General features: G+C 40.7%; 1 protein-coding gene across 1 annotated transcript in view; it reads left to right on the top strand.

Annotated features, from left to right (window-relative positions):
* The first annotated feature begins 7,089 nt into the window (after nt 1-7,089).
* The window catches only part of UBE3C (ubiquitin protein ligase E3C), a 68,160-nt gene continuing 55,851 nt past the window's right edge, over nt 7,090-19,398 (top strand). Inside the window, exons 1-2 of the mRNA XM_056485076.1 lie at nt 7,090-7,431; nt 17,527-17,580. Coding sequence (XP_056341051.1) covers nt 7,366-7,431; nt 17,527-17,580 — 120 coding nt within the window. The 5' untranslated portion in view covers nt 7,090-7,365. The remainder of the gene's footprint in view (nt 7,432-17,526; nt 17,581-19,398) is intronic.

The raw sequence follows: 19,398 nt of genomic DNA, 5'->3' as shown, positions 1-19,398 counted from the left end.
ATTGCATTCAGCTCTCCAGATGCACTCTCAGAGAGAAGGGAATGCAGAGAGTGCAGAGAGGAGTTCCATCAAGCTGCTGGCTATGCTCTAGTTAATGCAACCTGCTACACAGCTGGTTTTCTTTGCTACAAGGGCACACTGGCCACTCATGTTCAGCTTCTTTCCTAGGTGCAGCCCAGGCCCTTCTGTGCACAGATGTTTTCCAGCTGGCTGACTTGGTCATGATTATACAGCAGGTGAGTGGAAGTGCCTGGTATTTAAACTACAATTCCCAAATCCTGTGGCACCTCCATTTCTTCTCAATGGCACTTGAAAATCCAAATTTACTGGAACAGGTCTAAAGAGAAAACATCATTTCTGTGTCTTTTCCTAGAGGAGGTGTTAACTACAGTCCTTGAAATTGGTAAAATGGGAATTATTCAGCAGCCTCTGACACTTTTCTCAACATCCTTCTATGACACTAATAATAATCCTGAATAATCTTATTGCTCATTTGGCATTTAGGTCTTAAAATCTGTTTAAAAGCCTAAGCATCATTGCTCCTACTTTAAGGATAAAGGATTCATTTTTTCTTTATAGTTTTATTTTCTTTATTTCTTAATTTTCTTTACTAGCTTACTTCCACTTGCATGGAAGGTGAACTGACTCCAGCTAATTTGAGCCTTGCACGTGGCAAGTGCCCAATCTCATAATGAACTTTCAGTCAATCAGCACATCCAGCAACCTGAACACCTTGTAAGGGAGGAGTTTAGAAGAGGAAGGAAGTGACTCTCTGTGTGGAGAGGTCTAGATGAAGAGGTTAGACCAGATGCCTGATATTTAGATAGCTAAAATTAGATTACACTGATGCCACTTATAAAGAAATATAAGAGTAGGTAGGAGTAAAATTCAGGAACTTTATTCTAAGGCAGCATAATTCTACTACTGAATTCAGTGTGCCCATGCTCATTTTTATCAATGGCAAACCTAAACCAATGCATCTGACCCATGCAAAATCTAAAATTAGAGGAGAACCTATATAGCACATATAGGACTAAGCTAAAACACCCATGCAGAAAATTAATCTGAATAACTTGAGTGATACAAAGATGTAAATAAAAAAAATTTTTCAGGATCCCATAGCTAGCTGTAGTAAATTTTCCAGACTAATTTAAATATTAGAATAGTATTGTTTCCCCTTAGTTGTCTAAACAGATTTTTGTGTTTTTGGGGTTTTTTTTTTTTTGCTTCTTTGTAATTATTTTCCACCAGATCATAATTTGTGTCCTTTAAATATTTTTTGAACGAGTCTTTAGAATATGAATTTATTGTCTGCCTTTAATTTCAAGCTGCTTCCATATGAAGGCCATTTCCACCTCATAAGAACTGGTCAGGGAAAATTTTCTTTCTGAGTGGACATGATACTAACAGGTGGTTTCATTATTTTTTTTTTTTTCACTGTTATAGGAGCCCAGGCCCTGTGCAATAAACAATGCACCTGAGTGTTCATACTTGCTGAACAGAGGTTGTGGTGTACTGGGATCTTCTTCAGACATTCAAGACTGTTAACATTTGTAATTATGAGTAATTTGTTATGAAGGAACTCTTTAAATTCTTTTGTGAATTCCTGCATGAAAACACACCCATAAATCCTTGTATCAATACATGCACATGTAAGAATGCATGTGTGTATGTGCTTTTCTGGATCACAGGGAAGTTCAGGTGACCTAACTTAAAGAAATAATCTGGTCTGTTTTTTCTCAAACCACATGAAAGATTTGACTTCGACAAGGTTCTTGTTTACATGGGCACCAAGGGAGGGTGAAAATGCTCCAACCAATTTAAATAGGAAATTAAATGGAACATGTTTTAACAAGATCTAGATGTGTACTCACCCATAGCACACGTGTTTCTCTCAAGATAAAATTAACTTGTTGGAATTGCTTGAAATTCCGATTTTTATAATGCTTATGTTTAGGGGAAGCTTCCAGGTGTATCAAAGGTAAGCCAAAGATAGTAAGGTAAATATGAAGTTATGTTTGTGTTCACTTGAGGGTAATTGTTCTTCAAAATTGGACTTTCAGTGACATGTAAGAATCCTGAATGCTGTCTTTCTATTAAAAATAGTTTAGGTTTTAGGCAGACTTGAAAAAGATGATTCTAATCTTTATTATTTAGCTGAACATCTTTGCAGCAATAGTATTTGAATTAAATATGTCTATAATTTTAAACCCTAGAAAACAAAACAGGTTTTATGGTTAACCAACATTTTCCAAATAACATAATAATATCTTACAAGTATAGCTCTAAAACTACAATAAGCCCTTACCCCCAGTGCTCCCCAGAAGACTGGATTCTGAAAATAAATGATCTTACTCCCTCAGCAATTGTGGATGAAATATAGGCACCTCTGGGGGGAAAATTTTCCAGTGTAGCTATTATAAAGGAGCTGAGACTATAGGCTAATAACTTTTTCATCTTAAAACTGTGGAAATAAGGTTCCTCATCTCTTCAGCTCAACATGTCTTTAGAGCAATAAGGTGTCAATTCTTAAAATGGTATCACTTGTTCGAATTTTTTACATCCTTAAGAGCAGGGACTAAAGGCAACCAACAGATATTTGTAGATTTTTAATGGAAACCCCCAAAATGTCACTGAACCAAGCCAACAAAACATGGAATGATGGCCCCAGACTGGAATCTAAACTCATCACTGTAGTTTGCTGATGTGATTAGCTCTGTAGTACAGGATGGAGCCTGTCCATTTTTCAAAACTGGGCCAAAGCCTCAAACAGTTGTTTTGGTAATGTAGGTGAGCCTTTAGGTCTTATAGTTCCTACAATTACTGCTGAATCTGGCCTTGGCTCAGGAATAAACTCCTTGTATTGAAAAGATTTACTACCCTAACTATATCTGTATCTCAATTTAATGAAAATGTTAAGGATAATTTGATGGTCTCTTGCCAGTGTAATTTTAAATAGAATTTCTTCATTCCTTGGCAGTGTCTATTGGCACTCAGGTTTAACTAAAGGAAGTGCTTAAGTGAAGTGCTTTTTACATTACAGTCTTGCCAGTATCTTCTCTGATAGAATAGATTTAATTTTTGGTGTTTTACCCAGAGTAAATAAATTAAAAAAAAAAATTACCTCCCACCATCAGTCCATATGGTAGCAAACCTTACTAAAAGCATTACTAAAAATCAGATATTGGTCTATCACAGCATTTGGACTAATCTCAAGCCTCATCTCCTGTAAATTAAAGCATTTCTAACTTATTTACCGTTCATTTTTTATGCACTCTTGTAAAAAATCTTTCTGTACCTTGGGAAATAATGCAGCACATAATGAGGTGCTGTCAGTGCATCTTAGATTTTCATCTGAGTTCAGCAAGTCAGCAAAAAAGTTTAGGACACTTTATTATAATTGCATAGGGAATGGAAAGTAATGGTAAAGTGGTGACAATTTGGCCATCATACCCTACAGAACTGAGCAAGTGCCAGATACAATCTTGATTGTTTACCCTGTCTAAATCAGGAATTTGTGTACAGAATGAGGCCAGAAGGACAGAACTTAAATTGTTTAGGGATAGTCTGAGAATAGAAAAAAGATTGTAGATGTAAAACAGTGCTCATTAAAAGGGTAAAACATGTAATATTTATTTTCCTTTGAAAATTTAAGTGCCATTGATCTATTTTAATATGTAGAAAGAGTATTTACAAAAATAAAAATATCTCCCTGACATAGGCAGAGTGTGCTGCTGCTTACATTAAGGTAAAAGGAGCTCATAATTTTAGAAGTTCATAAGTCACCTCAGTAATGTTATACTTGGCACCCAGCACAACAACTCAAGATCTTTGTCACTGTTGGGAAGGAATTATTTTTCCTGTGACTATTGCTATCCACCAAATCTTCATTCCTCTTTTTCTTCTGCTCAACAAGAGACATTCAAAGTGTCAACAAGAGACTATTAGAAGATGGCTTTGCTCCAGCCACTCACAGTGAAAAAGGAAGATCTTACAGCAGCCATATGGGAACCACAGATTTTTCCTGTCCCTTGGTACCTAGAAGAAGGAGACACTCTGTAGGCAAGTTTCTCTGTAATGTGGATTGAATCACACTTTACCCGTATTTTCTACAATTGTGACTATCTTTATGTTGCTGCTTTAATTTCTTTGGCATGCCAAGCTCTGCTCCCTCTCTCTGGATCCTGTGGAATTCTGTTCTGACCTGGGAGGGCATGGCCTGTGCTGGGGTCATGCTGGGGGCGTCCACTTTGCTTCCTTCATGGAACAACCTGTTTTTGCTGCTCCCTGAGAATATTAAACCAGTCATGGCCTCGAGGGGCACATGCAAATCATAGACTCACAGAATGGCTTGGGTTGGAAGGGACATTAAAGATCATCCAGTTCCAATCCGCCTGCCATGGAAAGGGACACCTCCTACCAGACCAAGTTGCTCAGAGTCCCATCCAACCTGTCCCTGAACATTCCCAGGGATGGGGCATCCACAACTTTTCTCTGGGCAATCTGTTTCGGTGCCTCACCACCCTCACGGTAAAGAATCTTTGTCTCATGTCTAATTTGAACCTACTCTCTCTCAGTTTAAAGCCATTTCCCCCTGCCCTGTCACTACATTCCATTGTTAAAACTTTCTTGCCATCTTTCTTGCAGGCTCTCTTCAGGTACTGGAAGGCCACAATGAGGTCACTACACAACATTCTCTTCTCCAGGCTGAACAACCCCAATTCTCCCAACCTTTCCTCATAGGAGAGGTTCTTCATCCCTCTAATCTTCTTGGTGGCCTCCTCTGGACTCAGTCCAACAGATTGATGTCTTTCCTGTGCTGAGGACACCAGAAATCACCAAGACTTCTCAGACACTCATCAGTTGGGCCTGTGTTATTTACCAACCACTTTTGCAGAAGGTAACAGCCAGGGCCAGCAGAAGATCTTGAGTCCTTCTGACACTGAAGCTGGAATATATCAAATGTGTATTAGGGAAAACCCTAATTCATAGAAACTCTGCCCTAATTCATAGGAACTCTGTTCTCTGTAGTTTCATGTTTCTTTGGCTTCTTACATGAAGAGGAATTGCATCTCTAAGTTGTCTTTGCTACTGCTAAAGATGGCACAAACTCATGACCCAACAGGTTGCTTCTGTGCTAATGAAAATTAATTAATTCACTGCTAGGGACATCTAGACTAGTCCTGTTTTGTATCAAGAGACGTATCAAGACCAAGTTCAAACTGAAAAAATCTTGTCATGTTTGGAAAAAAACTTACAATCATTTCAATACAGGGTGGTGGGATATTTCATCAGCAATGCAATGTGTTGAAACTATGAACAAACATTTGAAATGGTATTTCACAATACCCTAAACCCCATCTGCATTTGTAAACAGTATTTAAGGAAGCTGGGCTTGCTTGTACTGAGACGATGTTATCTGGGGAAATGCTTACTCTTGCCAAGCACTCATCCCCTTATGAAAAATCTGAAATTTTAAAACTGATACTCTTCTGAATCATCCAAATCCAATGAAATCTGAACAAATATTTCATTTGCCAGTCAGCTTGACAACAGCTAAAGAGAATTGTGCTCTTGGTATGAACAGCTGCAAAACACACACATCTTCTCCTGGAGTGGGTGCTTGCCATGTGTTTGTTGTGATATGCTGATGTGAGAATTCACAAGTTAGAGCTCACGAAATCAAATTTCCACTGAAGGGAATGAAATCTGGATTTGGCTACCTATATTTATTTACCACCTTGAGCTGCAGACTGAGTAATTGCTTTTTGCTGTTGCTGTTTCTGTACCACCTCTGTATCTGGAGTGATGCAGCCACCAAGCTGAAAAAATGGAGAATGGGCTAAGAAATGTAGAGCAGCTGCAGGTGTAGTTTCACTGTTCAGGTCTGCTGCTTTTACATGACAGCCTTTTTCTCTTTTCTGCTTTTACATGACAGCCTTTCCCCCTTCCACTCATCAGCTGAGCTCCCATTCCTGAGCCCACCTCTCTGATGGACTTCCTCCAGTGTATTTTCGGGCTGGGTGCATTGCCATGGCTACACAGGAGCCTGTATTGGTGTGTTCAGTGTCCATTCTTCACCCTGATCACGAAGTCTTTGCCCTGGGGCCGTGTCCATCACATCTCCATCAGCTCCTGGACAAGAGCAGGCTCAGGGATGACCTTATCCCTACAATTCCCTGAAGGTGTAACCAGGCAGCGGTCGGACTCCCAGCACGGGACGAGAGGAGCTGGCCTCACCTCACACCAGGGGATGTTCAGGATGGACAGTAGGAGAAATTTTTTCACAGGAAAGGGTGATTAAACACTGGATTGGGCTGCCCAGGGAGGCAGAGTCACCGTCCCTAGAGTTGTTTAAGAACTGGATGCGTCACGTAGTTGGTGGAGGTATTTGGTCAAAAGTTCGACTTTATGATCTCAGAGGTCTTTTTCAAGACCTTATTTATTCTGTGATATGCTTGTGCTACTAAAAATACAAATGACAAATATATATTTATGTGTGCGTGTGTACAACAAGTGTGTTCCCGTAGCCAGATGACGCTGAGGGCAGCCCTATTCCAAAGCCCCGCGGGACCCTCAGCTCGGTTCTCGCCCTCAGCTGGGCCCGTCTGGGCAGGATGCGGCACCACAGCGCAGCCCAGCCCAGCCCCAGCCGCCCCTACACCCGCGGGCAGCTCCCGCGGAGCCCGGAGCGGGGAAGTTTCCCGTGGAGCACCCACAGGGGGGACAGGACAGCGGGGACAGCGCAGCCAGCATAGCCGGGACAGCGCAGCCAGCACAGCCGGGGCAGAACACACAGCACAGCAGGGACAGCACAGCCGGGGCAGAACACACAGCACAGCCGGGACAGCACACACAGCACAGCCGGGGCAGAACACACAGCACAGCAGGGACAGCACAGCCGGGGCAGAACACACAGCACAGCCGGGGCAGAACACACAGCACAGCCGGGACAGCACACACAGCACAGCCGGGGCAGAACACACAGCACAGCCGGGGCAGCCGGCGCGGCTGAGGGCCGGCGCGGGCCGGGGGCGGGGCGGCGGGCGCGGCCGTGTGTCGGGAGCGCGCCCGGCGGGCGGCTGGCGGCCGCCATCTTCTCTGCGCGGCCGGCGGGAGCGCTCTCTCTGCCCCCTCCTCCGCTCCCTCCTCCTCCTTCTCCCTCCTCCCACTACGCTCCGCCGTCGCCGCCGGTCAGGAACGGGGCGACCGGGATAGCGAAGGCCGCGGGGAAGGCGGGGGACGGGGTAGCAGCCCCGCGGGGGCGGGCGGGCCGCGGGGCGCCAGCCCGGGGGTTTCGTGCGGCCCCCTCCGCTCGCCCTGCCGGCCGGCCGGGCCCCGCTCCCCATGGGATAAGCTGTAAACATGTTCAGCTTTGAAGGGGATTTCAAAACAAGGCCCAAGGTGTCCCTCGGAGGAGCGAGCAGGAAGGTAAGGAACGGCGCCCGCCCGTGCTGTGTGTGTGTCGGTTCCGTCGCCCCCCGCCCTGTTATCCGTGCTTTTACCGTCGGGCCTTCAGAAATGGGAGCAGCGATGACTAAGGTTTAATAGAGGGGAAAAACCCTCCCCTCGTGATGATGTGTTTATCTCTGATCTCCTTGCCTCTCTGTTATTATTATTTTTTTGTATAATCAGGCCACACCATCCCAGGCTTGTAGTGTAGTAAGAATTGTGGGAAGCGAGGAAATGTCTCCTTGGCTCGTCCCCCCCGCGGGCGATCGATCGATGCCGGTGTCGCGGCCGGTGACACCTCCCGGGCAGCCGCTCGCCGGGTCTCTCGGGGGGAAAGGACTCGGAGACCGCCTGTCATTTCCCTCCAGAGGGAATGTGTGGCGTGGACCTGCCTCGCCGGAGGGATGCGGGGCGCACACAGCCTCACACAACCCAAATTGCTGGGGGAGGTCCGTCCACGTGAGCCGGGGCTGCCGGGTTGGTCTCGGTCAAGTTTAGGTTCAGTCAATTTGTCGTGCGCAGGGTGGGTAGCAGTTAATTGCCAGCTGTAGCAGACTGTTTGATCTCCTTGTGTTTATTGATGGGAAAGAAGCAAAATGGTTTATTCAGATCTTGCTGGTTGGACAGTGTAAGCAAATGTTTAGTCGAGCACTGAAGGGCACAGGACTTCCGAAGAACGACAGAAGGGACAAAGTGTTTTTAGAAGTGGCCTGATCTGTAGGGGTCACTTTAATTCGCTGTGAAAATACTTGAGTCTCCCCGTTGTCATTGGAGATGATTGTGTGGGAAGCTAATGAATGTTTCCATTAGTATTTTTGAATTTTAATTGGGTAAAAGAATAAGTCTTAAGTTTTTATTACTGTGCTCTAAAACCAAGTTTGATTCTTGGAAACTTTTAAGGTTTGGCAGTACAGTGAGGAAATGAGCAAAAATACTCCAGTATGTGATACTAAAACGACAGTGCAAAATGCAAAGTTTGCATTTTGGCATATTGATTTAATATGAAGAGATTGTATACAGAACTGTATTTAGATTATGCAGCTTTTCCTCTGATTCATCATCTGTTTATCTTAAGACATTTCTGTTCATTAGGCCATGTAAACTGGCATTACATGAGTCAAAATGCCATAAATACTCCCCAGCTTAAGTAGGAGTTGGCAGAACATGCCCTGATCCTCAGCTGTACACTTCAGGTACTTTGCAACTTTTGACCCTGACTTGTTCATAGTGTTTCTTGCTGAACATGTTGCCTCCTACAGAAGGAAACAACTGTCATAACATCTTCTTTTACACTCAGCAATTAATGAAAATGTATCAGAATTATATGGGACAAATTTATTAATGTTATGCAGGCATAAATTTCCAAGGGCAAATATTAGCATGTAAAGGACTGGAAACTGAAATTGATGCGTAACCTTCACTCTGTGCAGTAGAGGCTGTGGTTCATGATGAGATTGATACTGACTGGTGCACAGATTTCATGATTTTACATTGGTTCACTGAAGTGCTTGTGCTGCATCAGTGCAAATCAGTTACATGCAGCTTTGGGCATCTTGGTTACATCGACATCCTAGAGTGTCCTTGAAATAGGTGCTTATTTTCAGAAGCTGTGTATGGTACTAATGAAATAACTTATTCAAACAGTACTAAAAACTACTTCTAAATGTGGTTTACCTGATCTTCTATGGAAACATACTAAAACAAAGATTACTGTGGGAAGTGTTTATGTGGGTTCCATGTGATGCCTTATGATTTTAGCTTTTGTATTTCTCAAATCCTATACTGTGTTACTGCATAGCTATAAACTCCATATAAAGTGTAGTTAACTGTCTTCACATTTTGGTTAGACAAAATAATCCCTCTGGGCCTGTTATCCAAGGACACTCTACAGCCTCAGGCTCCAAAAACTATGTATAGAAGTGATTTGGGGGGGAGCAAACTGGGGCAATACGACTTCATTACCTGAAGTTGTAATGGGAGGATGAACACCTGATACATAAATACCACACTTATACCTGTCTGAAAAACTCATGACCATTGTCCATCTTGGGTGTAGCCCTTTGAGGAGACTTTGCCCTTAATGTACCTGAAGGCCCTCAATTAAATGCTTTTATCTTTTAACTTTGTCTGGTCTCTGTTTCTAAGTAAGCCTGAATTAGGCATCACATGAGTTTCTCATTATTTCACATCATAGACTCCTTGGGATCATGTTTCTCATATGTATTGCCTTCATTTTTACAGAAAGATGGATTGTAAATTATTTTCTTTCAGCTTTTGGTACACATACAAAAAAACCCTAATTTTTTTCACAAATGCCCTTACCCTCCCAAATGGTGTATAACTTCAGAAAGATCAACTCTGTACCTCTACCATACTTTTGGTAGCTAGCTGCATACTTGGTGCTTCCCACTGTGATTCCTTTGGAGAAGGCTCAGTTCAGAAACACTGGGGCCATGCAGGTTAATGCTAAGAATAACTCTGTACCCAGTGTGGGGAAGTTTCCCAAATGTGGTTGCACCACTGCAGAACAATGACAAAACCTCCCTGTACAGACACAGGGACGCTTGTTTGAGGAGCCAGTCAGTGCTGAAGGTGCCAGTGGAGCCTGATGTGAGTACAGGTACACCAAAATAGTGATCAGCAACACTATTAGAAGTGTGGTTTTGCTGATGGAACTGCAGCTGCAAACAGTAACTGTGTTGGTCACAGCTCACATGTGTTGACACCTGTCTGGCACCACCATGTGTGTCTGTAGTGTTCCCTTAGGCCTCACTAGGGAGCTTCAGTAAGTTCTATCACTAGGAGCATAATTACAGAAGTAAAATTGGGGATTTGCATAATTTTGGCAGTTAGATACTGAATCTAGTGTGCCTTCCCATCACTAGCTTGTATGGCATTTTTGAACTACAAAAACAGAGAGCTTTGGGTCTGATTTTGCACTGTTTGCATCTTACATTCATGTGTGTTGTGGTCTGAATTGTGTATGCTCTTGAGAGGCACTTCAGTCCACCCATATCAAGCATCACTTGTTTTTATTCTAGTCACTGGCTGCAAATTAGTGTTCTCAAAATTACTGCCTCAGTGACTGATCCTTTCAGATTATTATTTTAGCATTATATTAATGCATTGTACAAAAGTGTAAAAATGTAGGTGGTATTGTCAGTGCTTGTACTTTTCCTTCCATATCTACTTTCAAGAATCTGCTGATTCATCTGAACTGTGCCCTGTTGTATATGTTTGAGGGTATAGATACAGGATTTTTTTTTTCAATGTGATAAGCTAATTTTAGAGGGTTTTATTTATTTATTTTTATTTTTGGGGTAATTTATTGTCACCTTTAAAACATGGTTCTTTGCTTTATGAGGCTCTTCAAAAGAAATTTTCAAATTTAGTTTAATTGTAACTGGCAAACTATATTTTTGTGCTTCTTAAGTGAAGTAGCCTCCAAAAATGAATGCTGTTATTAGAGTTCAATATGGGAACCTCTTGAATTACTCTTGGGCATTTTGTGCAGGACAGTAATTGTTGCTTGGAAGGCTGTGGCTGCAGAGAGTCTGTGGTGTGTTAGGCAGGAAATGCAGAGCTGTGCATGAAGAGTTGGCTTGGGGTGCAGCTCAGATTGGCCTCACCCAACCCAGCTGTGCAGGGGGCTGTGAAGGGAGCAGATGGTCCCTTCACCTGGCTGCTTCCCAGCCCATCCCCTGTGTCCCGTGCAGTGAACAGGTTTCTGCCAGGTGGAGTGTCACCAGGCCTTCTGGGGACAGCTGGCAGCTTTCACTGATTTTAGCATGAGGCTGAGAAAAGCACAGAAGTGGTTTAACCATGTCAGCCTGATTTGGGACACTCAGGCTAGTGTTACTTCATTAATTCAGTAATATTAAGAAAACTCAGAGGTAGCAATGCTTTCGTGCATCCCCAGGCCAATGCTGCGATGTACAAGGGGCTCTGTAGCTCCACATAGTTTGATTATGTTGTGAAATGTATGAATGACACCTTGGAAGTCTAATAGGAAAAATGGGTAAAAGAATATTCAGTCAAATGTTCAGTATCACTTGAGCTATCTAAACCATGCTTTTACAAATCCCAAGACTGTTTAAAATAGAAACCCCCCAACTTTTTCAGGATTTGTAATACAGATGAGCTAGCATGGTCATGAAAGTGAAAGTGAAAACAACTCCATTGAGTTTGGGGTTCTTTTTGATCTTTGGCTTTTTTTGTGGAAGACAGAAGCTTACTAATGAAGCTTACTAATACTGATTACTCCATCTGTATTTTAAAAAGTCTCAGTAATTGCTTTTAATATGGACATTTTCACTAATCAGAGATCTATTTAGAAAGTTTTTTTATATTTTAATTTAGTAGTTACCGATTTGCTTTCTTAAATTAGAAGCATGACATTAAACATTAGAATCTTGTTTATATTTCCCCCTGCTTTCAGCTGAAGTGCAGAGGTAGAACTCCAGAAGCACCTTGTTTGCTCTTTGCTGTCTGTATTCTATACACGTGGAATTAAAATTAAAATTTTACAATCAGTGGGCTGTAAAATTGCCAATGTATGGAGAGATCTGCCCTTATTGGATTGGTTGTTGTGATGCCCGTAGGATATAAGCATTGATGGGACAGTTAAAAACCAGTTTTGTTTCTCTCTTACTGATTGATTGAGGAAAATAGTTAATAATTTTAGGAAGGAATGATTTCTATTTTATTATAACTTATTTGACTCTACACCATGCCACAATGGAAGTGGAATGATGGTAAGGATTGCAGTATGGGAATTCTAGTTTAGAATTACAAACTGAGTGTTTATTTTTGAATGGTGGGAAAGAATTGCAGTACTTTGCTCCCTAAGACCTTTGTCCTGTCAGGCACATGGTGTAGCTCTGTGTGCAGGTGCATACCTCATTCTGAGTCAGAGCTGTGTTTACCCAGAATCTTGCAGTGTCACAGCCTAAATCTTGAAATACTTGTGGAATTTCAGATCTGTGGTGTGGAAGGATGAGGAGACCTTCATGTTGTAAAATAATGCCTGCCTGTCAGTAGGAAACTGCACAGTTAATGCATCCTTGATTCTTAGGCATTTTTTTTCTCTCTGTAACATTTGAAATTCTCATTTGAAAACAAGCTACAAGTGATGGAGTTGTAGTTAGCTGACAGCAGTGATTGCACTGTTATTTTCAGTTATGTGCTATTTTTTCAAATCCAAATGAAAAATTTATAAATACAAATATTTATAGATTTTATTTATTAAAAAAAATGCCTTTGTAAATACATTTTCCCCACTTGTTCCTGAGAAAATGATGAGTCACAGAATGGTTTGGGTTGGAAGGGACCTTAAAGATTACTCAGTTCCAACCCCTTGCCGTGGGCAGGGACACCTTGCACTAGAAATCACTCACCTACAGCTCTGTGTACAATATACATCTTAAACACCATAATAGGGACAAACTGAGCATAAATGTAAAAGCAGCTTTCTTGCATTTCAAGAAATGAAATGCAAGAGCCTCCTCTAGAGCCTCCAATGAAATTCTGGTTCCACCATGTATGGTTTTGTGGGTACCATGATAGCAGAATATTTCAAGCTGCTGAACGTACTCAGAATGTTCAGTGGAATTGACATTGTTGAGGTTCGGTTCAAGGCATTGCAAGCCTTTTAAAATGCAAATTTCTTTTACTGTTCAGATTTAAAAAACCCAAATGGAGTTCATCTTATCTAAAATAATGTTGGGAAATAGAAACATTGTTGAAAAGGTGGGGAAATATCTCTCAGTGGTCACATTTGTTCTGTAAACAATAAATAATAAAATAAAAATAAATGTTAGAAAAATTTCCATTTATTTGCTTGAGTTACTGAATACTTGTGTTGAAAGGGATTTTATTCTATAAATTGCTTAGGTCACTTCATTTGTTTTGGGAATTGTTACTGATTTTTATGTGGTTCAAGTTAAATTCATCTGTAAAGTTGTGTTCCTCATTTTAAGGAAAGAAAAAAAGATTCAAGTTCCTGGGTTTTGTAGATGTAAACCATACAAATTTCTATAATTGTCCACAGAAATTAAAAAGATGAAGTGTTCATTTGTTTTTTAAAGAAAATTGCATAAAAAGTCATGCCTTGTACTTTGCATGACCTCTTGTAATGTGAAATACAAAACATTCTCAGCTACTAATCAAAGTAAACCCTCTTCGTCTATAAAAAAGCATCAAACATTTATTAATAATATTAATTTTTTTGCTTTAGTGTTATTAATATATTTTTTAAAATCCTTGTTTATCTGATTTTTAGTTTCTGAAAATAATGATTGTTTTATCTTTGCATCTGGGCATATTTCAGTTTTAAATTTATTTGCTATATGATAGCTTAGTTAACATAGCTGGCCAGGAGTGTTCAATTTCAGAGTTTAGGAGTCAACAATTATTAGAAGTGTTGAAAAGGATTTAATTATGTATACATTTTGTTTTTCTGAATCTGGATTTTGAGCAAGAGGGCTGAAAGTGTGTTTCTCTCAAGACAAAGTGTTCAAATGCAGAAGTAAAAGAGTAATAGTTTCTATATTTGTGTACCTTATTCAGACTTTGTGTAGGATGTGTGAAACCTAGGAGTTCTGCAAATATACTTTTGCAACCAGAAAGTGTATTTCAGCAAAACAAGGATAAGAAAACAATGTCAGTTTTTTTTTTTCAATATGGATTGAATTGCTGTTTTTGGAGCGCTGACATTGACATCGTTCCACTGTCAGCTGTTCTCAGTTGCTGCCTTGCAGCAGTTCTGCCACCCAGAACTTTGCTGTGATGAATAGCACAGTACATGGAAGTGTATGTTATCTCATGTACCAATTAACATTTCAAGTGTTACTCAGCATTTCTTTGGTGGCAGTCCCATGTTTTCCTTTCTGTGTGCTGTCCTCCATCTGCCTCCCTGTTTTCACCTCTTTCCTCCTCCTGTCTTACCCTTCGAGCCATCCTCTGTAATGTCGCACTGTTTTGCTGTCACATATTCTTTCTCTGCTTTCTTGTTTCTTTGCGCTGTGCCTCACAGAAAACTTCCCAAACTGGGTTTTTCATGGTGCTGCAGCTCAACATGCTAGAACAGGAGGTTGCTTGGTTGTCTTTTCTCTATTGGAGAAAGCATCAAGCAGGAAAGGCACTGCCAGATGTCTCCTGCATTGCATGAAAACTCACGAACGGTGCATTCCCCATTTGCACTTGGGAGGGCAAGCCCTGAAGGAAGACGACCACATCACAAAAATCAGTGATTCAGGGAATGGCTTTTCACTCCTTTTGAGTTAGGAGTGACAGAGTCAGGGCAAGCTCATGCTTCTGTCCTCCTGCCTTGTCTGCCTGCCTACTTTGAAAGGAAGACTCTCACCTGGTGTGTGCCTGTCTGGCAGGTGAAGAAAGGTGGTGGCATGAGCAGCACAGGATCAGTGCAAGGTGGGGAGTAGGAGGGAGCCAGGTGTGATGTTGGGGAGTTCCTGTCGGGCCATCTCCTGCAGTGAGGAGCTCTGGGCAGCAGGAGAGCTGCTGGAAGTGTGGCTGTCGCTCTGGGTGGGAGTTGTCAAACGTGTGTCACCTGAGTAACGCTGTTGTCATTCACAACCAGCCACAGAAAGCAGCTGCTGAGTTTGGCTCCTTTTCACAGTGCTGGTTGGTTGTCAGTTCAGGGAGGATTTCAGAGGTCATTTCAGTTACCTCTCTTTAAGAAATGATTTTCATAGAATGCCCTTTGTATTGGAAGAAAATTATTTCATGGTTCTTTTCATCTCTTTCCTACTGCAGGTTTGTTTTCTTTTGAACTTACATGGTTACTTTTTAATTTCTGAAGAGACAGTGTATTCGAGCTTGGTTTAAAAACTCTTTAAGGGGATATATTTTTCTTTAATTTAAATGTGTTCTTTAGTCATAGTTATGATCTGTGTATATCTTGTGAACATGAGTAACAGTATTATTTTACCCTTAATAATTTGTTAAAGGTGAGGTGTACTTACCTGAATATTTTATTGTCTTAGGATAGTTTTTCTATTTTATTTAATTTATACTGGCGTTTGTCTTTACAAGTACTCAAAGCAAGTATGTGGCTGACTAAAAACTTCTGTTAGTTTCGGAGTGGATTGGATTGAAGACTGATTGCTACAAAGAAACCCAGCATTTCATCAGTGAAAAGCTGGTGATACACTGAGGATACACTTCCCTGTTACATCTTTGTCCCTCTTCAAGTGATTTGAAATTGTTTGTTTCTGATAAACCCTCTGCCCACTTATTTCCCTTTATCTACTAATAATTTGTATTTTCTGTCTTTGCTTGGTTTTTAAAATACCATTCTCTTCTCCATTCACACGCAGCAACTTGTTTTCCTTTTCCTGTATTTTGTTCTGCTTTTTCTTTCAATTCTCTCTGAAGTGTGAGGGCAAATTACAAAACATTGTTTCTAAGCAGAAGTGCACTTTACATAGTGCTGTCTGCAGAATGATCACTTCTAGACTGGGAAATTTCATCAACTTCTTTAAAGCATTGGGTATCAGCTGTTGTGAAAGTCCTGAAACTTTAAGCCATTTGTTGGTTATTAATTTAGTAACTTGTTTTGTCTTTGTGTGTGTTCCTTTCTGTACTGTTTGAGTGGAGATGTATCATCCTTATGTATGGATTTCCTTAGGTTGTGGTGTGTTTAACACATGAAACAAACCCTGTCTTTAGAGGGCAATAGCTGTACTTAGTGTTGTCTTTGGCCATAAATACTGTCTTTAGAGGAAAGATGGTTAACCTTCTTGTGGGATCTTATTCTTTTTTGCTCTCTTGGTGGTCTGTGTTACAGTATTTTCTATCCTAAAGAAACTAAGAGAATCATGACTTTGCTTCCTCTGTATCATCAAAAAAGAAATGCAGAAGAGTTTTGCTCTCATTTTTTGTATCTGCTAGATATTGAAAGTATTCCAGCACAGTTGTTTCAGCTGTAGTTAAATATTTTATAAACATTTGTTTGCCATCTTCAAATTGATTTTTCTGTATTGAAATACAGTACATTTTCAGCTTGAGTGTTTTTTAATTTCTTAACTTCTCTAAGCTAATAGGGGCATGTGGAGTAAAACAAAGTTGTCATATGTGTCGTAGTGTCAGAAAATGAAAACAGGTTCCTTAAATCTACTGTGTGTTTTAGACTGGATTTGGGAACGTGCCAGGATGCTTTCATCTCTTGTTGCATCCAGTGGAAACTGAATACAGTGCCTCAATATTTTGAATTTTTTTGTATATTTCCTTAGAAATTTCCCAGAACCATCCAGTAAGAGACTCCTGCAAATAAAGCTTTGTTTATATATTGTAATCTATGGGTAGTCATATAAGATTGTGGTTTAAAAGCTAATGCATGGTTTTTCTGTTGTAATAATATTGGGTTTTGAGGCCTCATGAATACTTTAGTATTCTTGTATTTTTGTGTTGGTGAGATCACTGTCCTGAAAGTTTTGATGCATAGCCTTAATTTGGGTGAAGAGTTCAAAATTTTAAAAGAAAAAACTTTTGCCATTTACGCTATGTCTCTCTTGACATCTTTTCTGGACAAGCTTTGGGAAAAGGATAAGTAAATATAAAAGCTTCATGCCTTTTTGCAAGTTAGATAAAAGCATGGGGCTTTGGAACAGGATGTGATTGCTCTGAATGTGCCACAGCTTGCTGTGTGCACCTGGGCCAGGGATTTACATACCCTCCAGGCAAGGAAAACACTCAGACTTCTGGTATGACCTAGTGGGACCAGGACCTTATTGTGCTCCAGCTCTGCCGTTTGTAAATGGGTGATGTTCCTGGGGTAATTGGGATGCTGAGACCAAAACATGGACAGGGATCAGTGTAGTTCGCTGCTCTTTGCTGGTGCCTTTTCTTAGGGACATAACTTCCCTCCATCGTTGTGTTTTGGGAGGGCTGCATGCCATGTCTCTGTGAACTCAGAAAATGATTAACTGCTTTTCTCTATGTTTTATGTGTTATGCATTTTAAGCAATCCCTGAATGAAGTCTGCATTAAATATCCTGAACAGGGTTGAAGCAGGTTTGAGTGAAATGCAGTAGAGTCTTTATTTGTGTCTTACAGGAAGAAAAGGCTTCTCTCCTTCATCGTACTCAGGAAGAAAGGAGAAAACGAGAGGTAAAGTAGCCTGTAAGCGTTTGTCTGCCCACAGATTTTTCTTTGGTGTTACATTTACTGTGCAAAGTACTTCTGCTGCAGTAGGACTTAGTACACCAATGTTTTCTTTCAGTTTGAAAGTTCTGTATAGTCTTAAGGTATGCTTTAATTGGCAAAACAATTTGAGTGCTTTGAGATGTTCCTTAGAAGTGCTTTTCATCTCAAAAGAAGATAAGCACGCACTGGGTGCAAAGGGAAATTTCCCTTTTATTTTGGTGTTTATTGGATCTAGTCTTTGTTGAGAAAAAATAAAGATTTGGCTGGTAAATTGCGACTTTTACCTTGTCCATAATCTATTATTATGGGTTGGTCTCAGCAAACTTTATTCTGCTCCTGGTTCTGCTATGGTTTCTTGGCTGGCCTTTAGTACTTCACTTCCCCAGTGTGTGCCTCAGTTCCATGAAGGTAAAATCAGAACAGTGATTCTTGAATGCTTTGAAAAGTGCTCAAGTGCTTTGAAGTCACCTGATAATTAAGGAGCAGTGAGAAGCTGCTGTGTGAGGCTTTAAGCAACCTTAATACTGGTTTGTGATGGAAGTTTACTAGTCTGGAATAATGCAAAGGAGGAATAGGCACTGAAATGAAGAACACAAAATTAGTAGTGTGGAATTTGAGTCAATATGTTAGTTTTGCCATTTCCCCCTCCCCACCCCTCATATAAGTTGAAAAAAATTTGGTTTTAAATACTGATTAAAAAACATAACTATGCAGGTTTCATGCTGTGGAGAGTTAGGGAAATGCTCATGAAGAAAACAAGTCTTTGGCCCTTAAAGGTGTGTTTGACCCATGCTGGATTAAGCACAAGTTCTGTAGTGGCTCCTCAGTTTCTGTGGACAGTTACTGCTTTTTTTTCTCTCCAACATGGGTGTGTAGTCATGGACTAAGTTCAGGTATGAAAGTATCAGGATTTCACCCATTAACTCAGAATTTCTTGCTATGCATCAGCTTTATGATCAATGAGTCGTTAGCAACATGCAAACATTCTTTGTGGTCCATAAACTCATTCAGTTGCTTGGCTCTGTCCTTTGCAAAGCTCATGCAGAGCCTTGCACTCATCCCAGTGGAAGCACACATGTGCACACAATGATTTGCTGTGGCATGGAGCACATTTTCACAAAATGAATGGCTCCTCTGAGAATAAAATCAGCTGTGGCTTTTAAAAACTGCCTGTAGCAGAATCTTAGCAGTGACCTCGGACTTAAAACCTTTGCAATTAGGAGTCTCTAATTGACAATTATGTGTTCTGAGATAAAACCAGTACCTAGAGAGAAGTTACCTGTGTTTTAGTTGAGTCTTACATTATAGTTATGAAGAGATGCCACCTCTCTGAAACTCTCTCCTGATAGCAGTTTTACTGTCAATACTTTGGGGAGAGAAATCCCCTTTGGCCTAACAAAATTTTGATTTTGGTCCATGATTTAGAGGCAGAGTCTTCAAGAATCTGCTTATTCAGGTAAGTTGCTTTAAGAACCAGAGTTTTCCAAGAAAAATAAAATAGGCCTTGAATAGCAATTTTGTCTGGTGTTCTCTCAGTTCAGGTCATGCTTTCAAGCTGGATATGTCTTTATAGGATATTAAATTGGAAATCAAGATTTTTGGGACTTGAAAGTTTATGTGAACTTTCAAAAAGTATTTTAATGAATTTTATAAAAACATTTCGGTGTTTGTTTTGCCTGGTGACCCTCAGAGTTATAGGTTCAATATAGTTTAAGGATTGATTACGTTAAAATTTCTCCTTTTCAAGCAGCTTCTTGATCCTTGTCTTTTCCTTCAACAGCT

Source organism: Oenanthe melanoleuca, chromosome 2 (assembly GCF_029582105.1).
Source record: "Oenanthe melanoleuca isolate GR-GAL-2019-014 chromosome 2, OMel1.0, whole genome shotgun sequence".
NCBI lineage: Eukaryota > Metazoa > Chordata > Aves > Passeriformes > Muscicapidae > Oenanthe > Oenanthe melanoleuca.
This window is presented reverse-complemented; position numbering and strand designations above follow the sequence as displayed.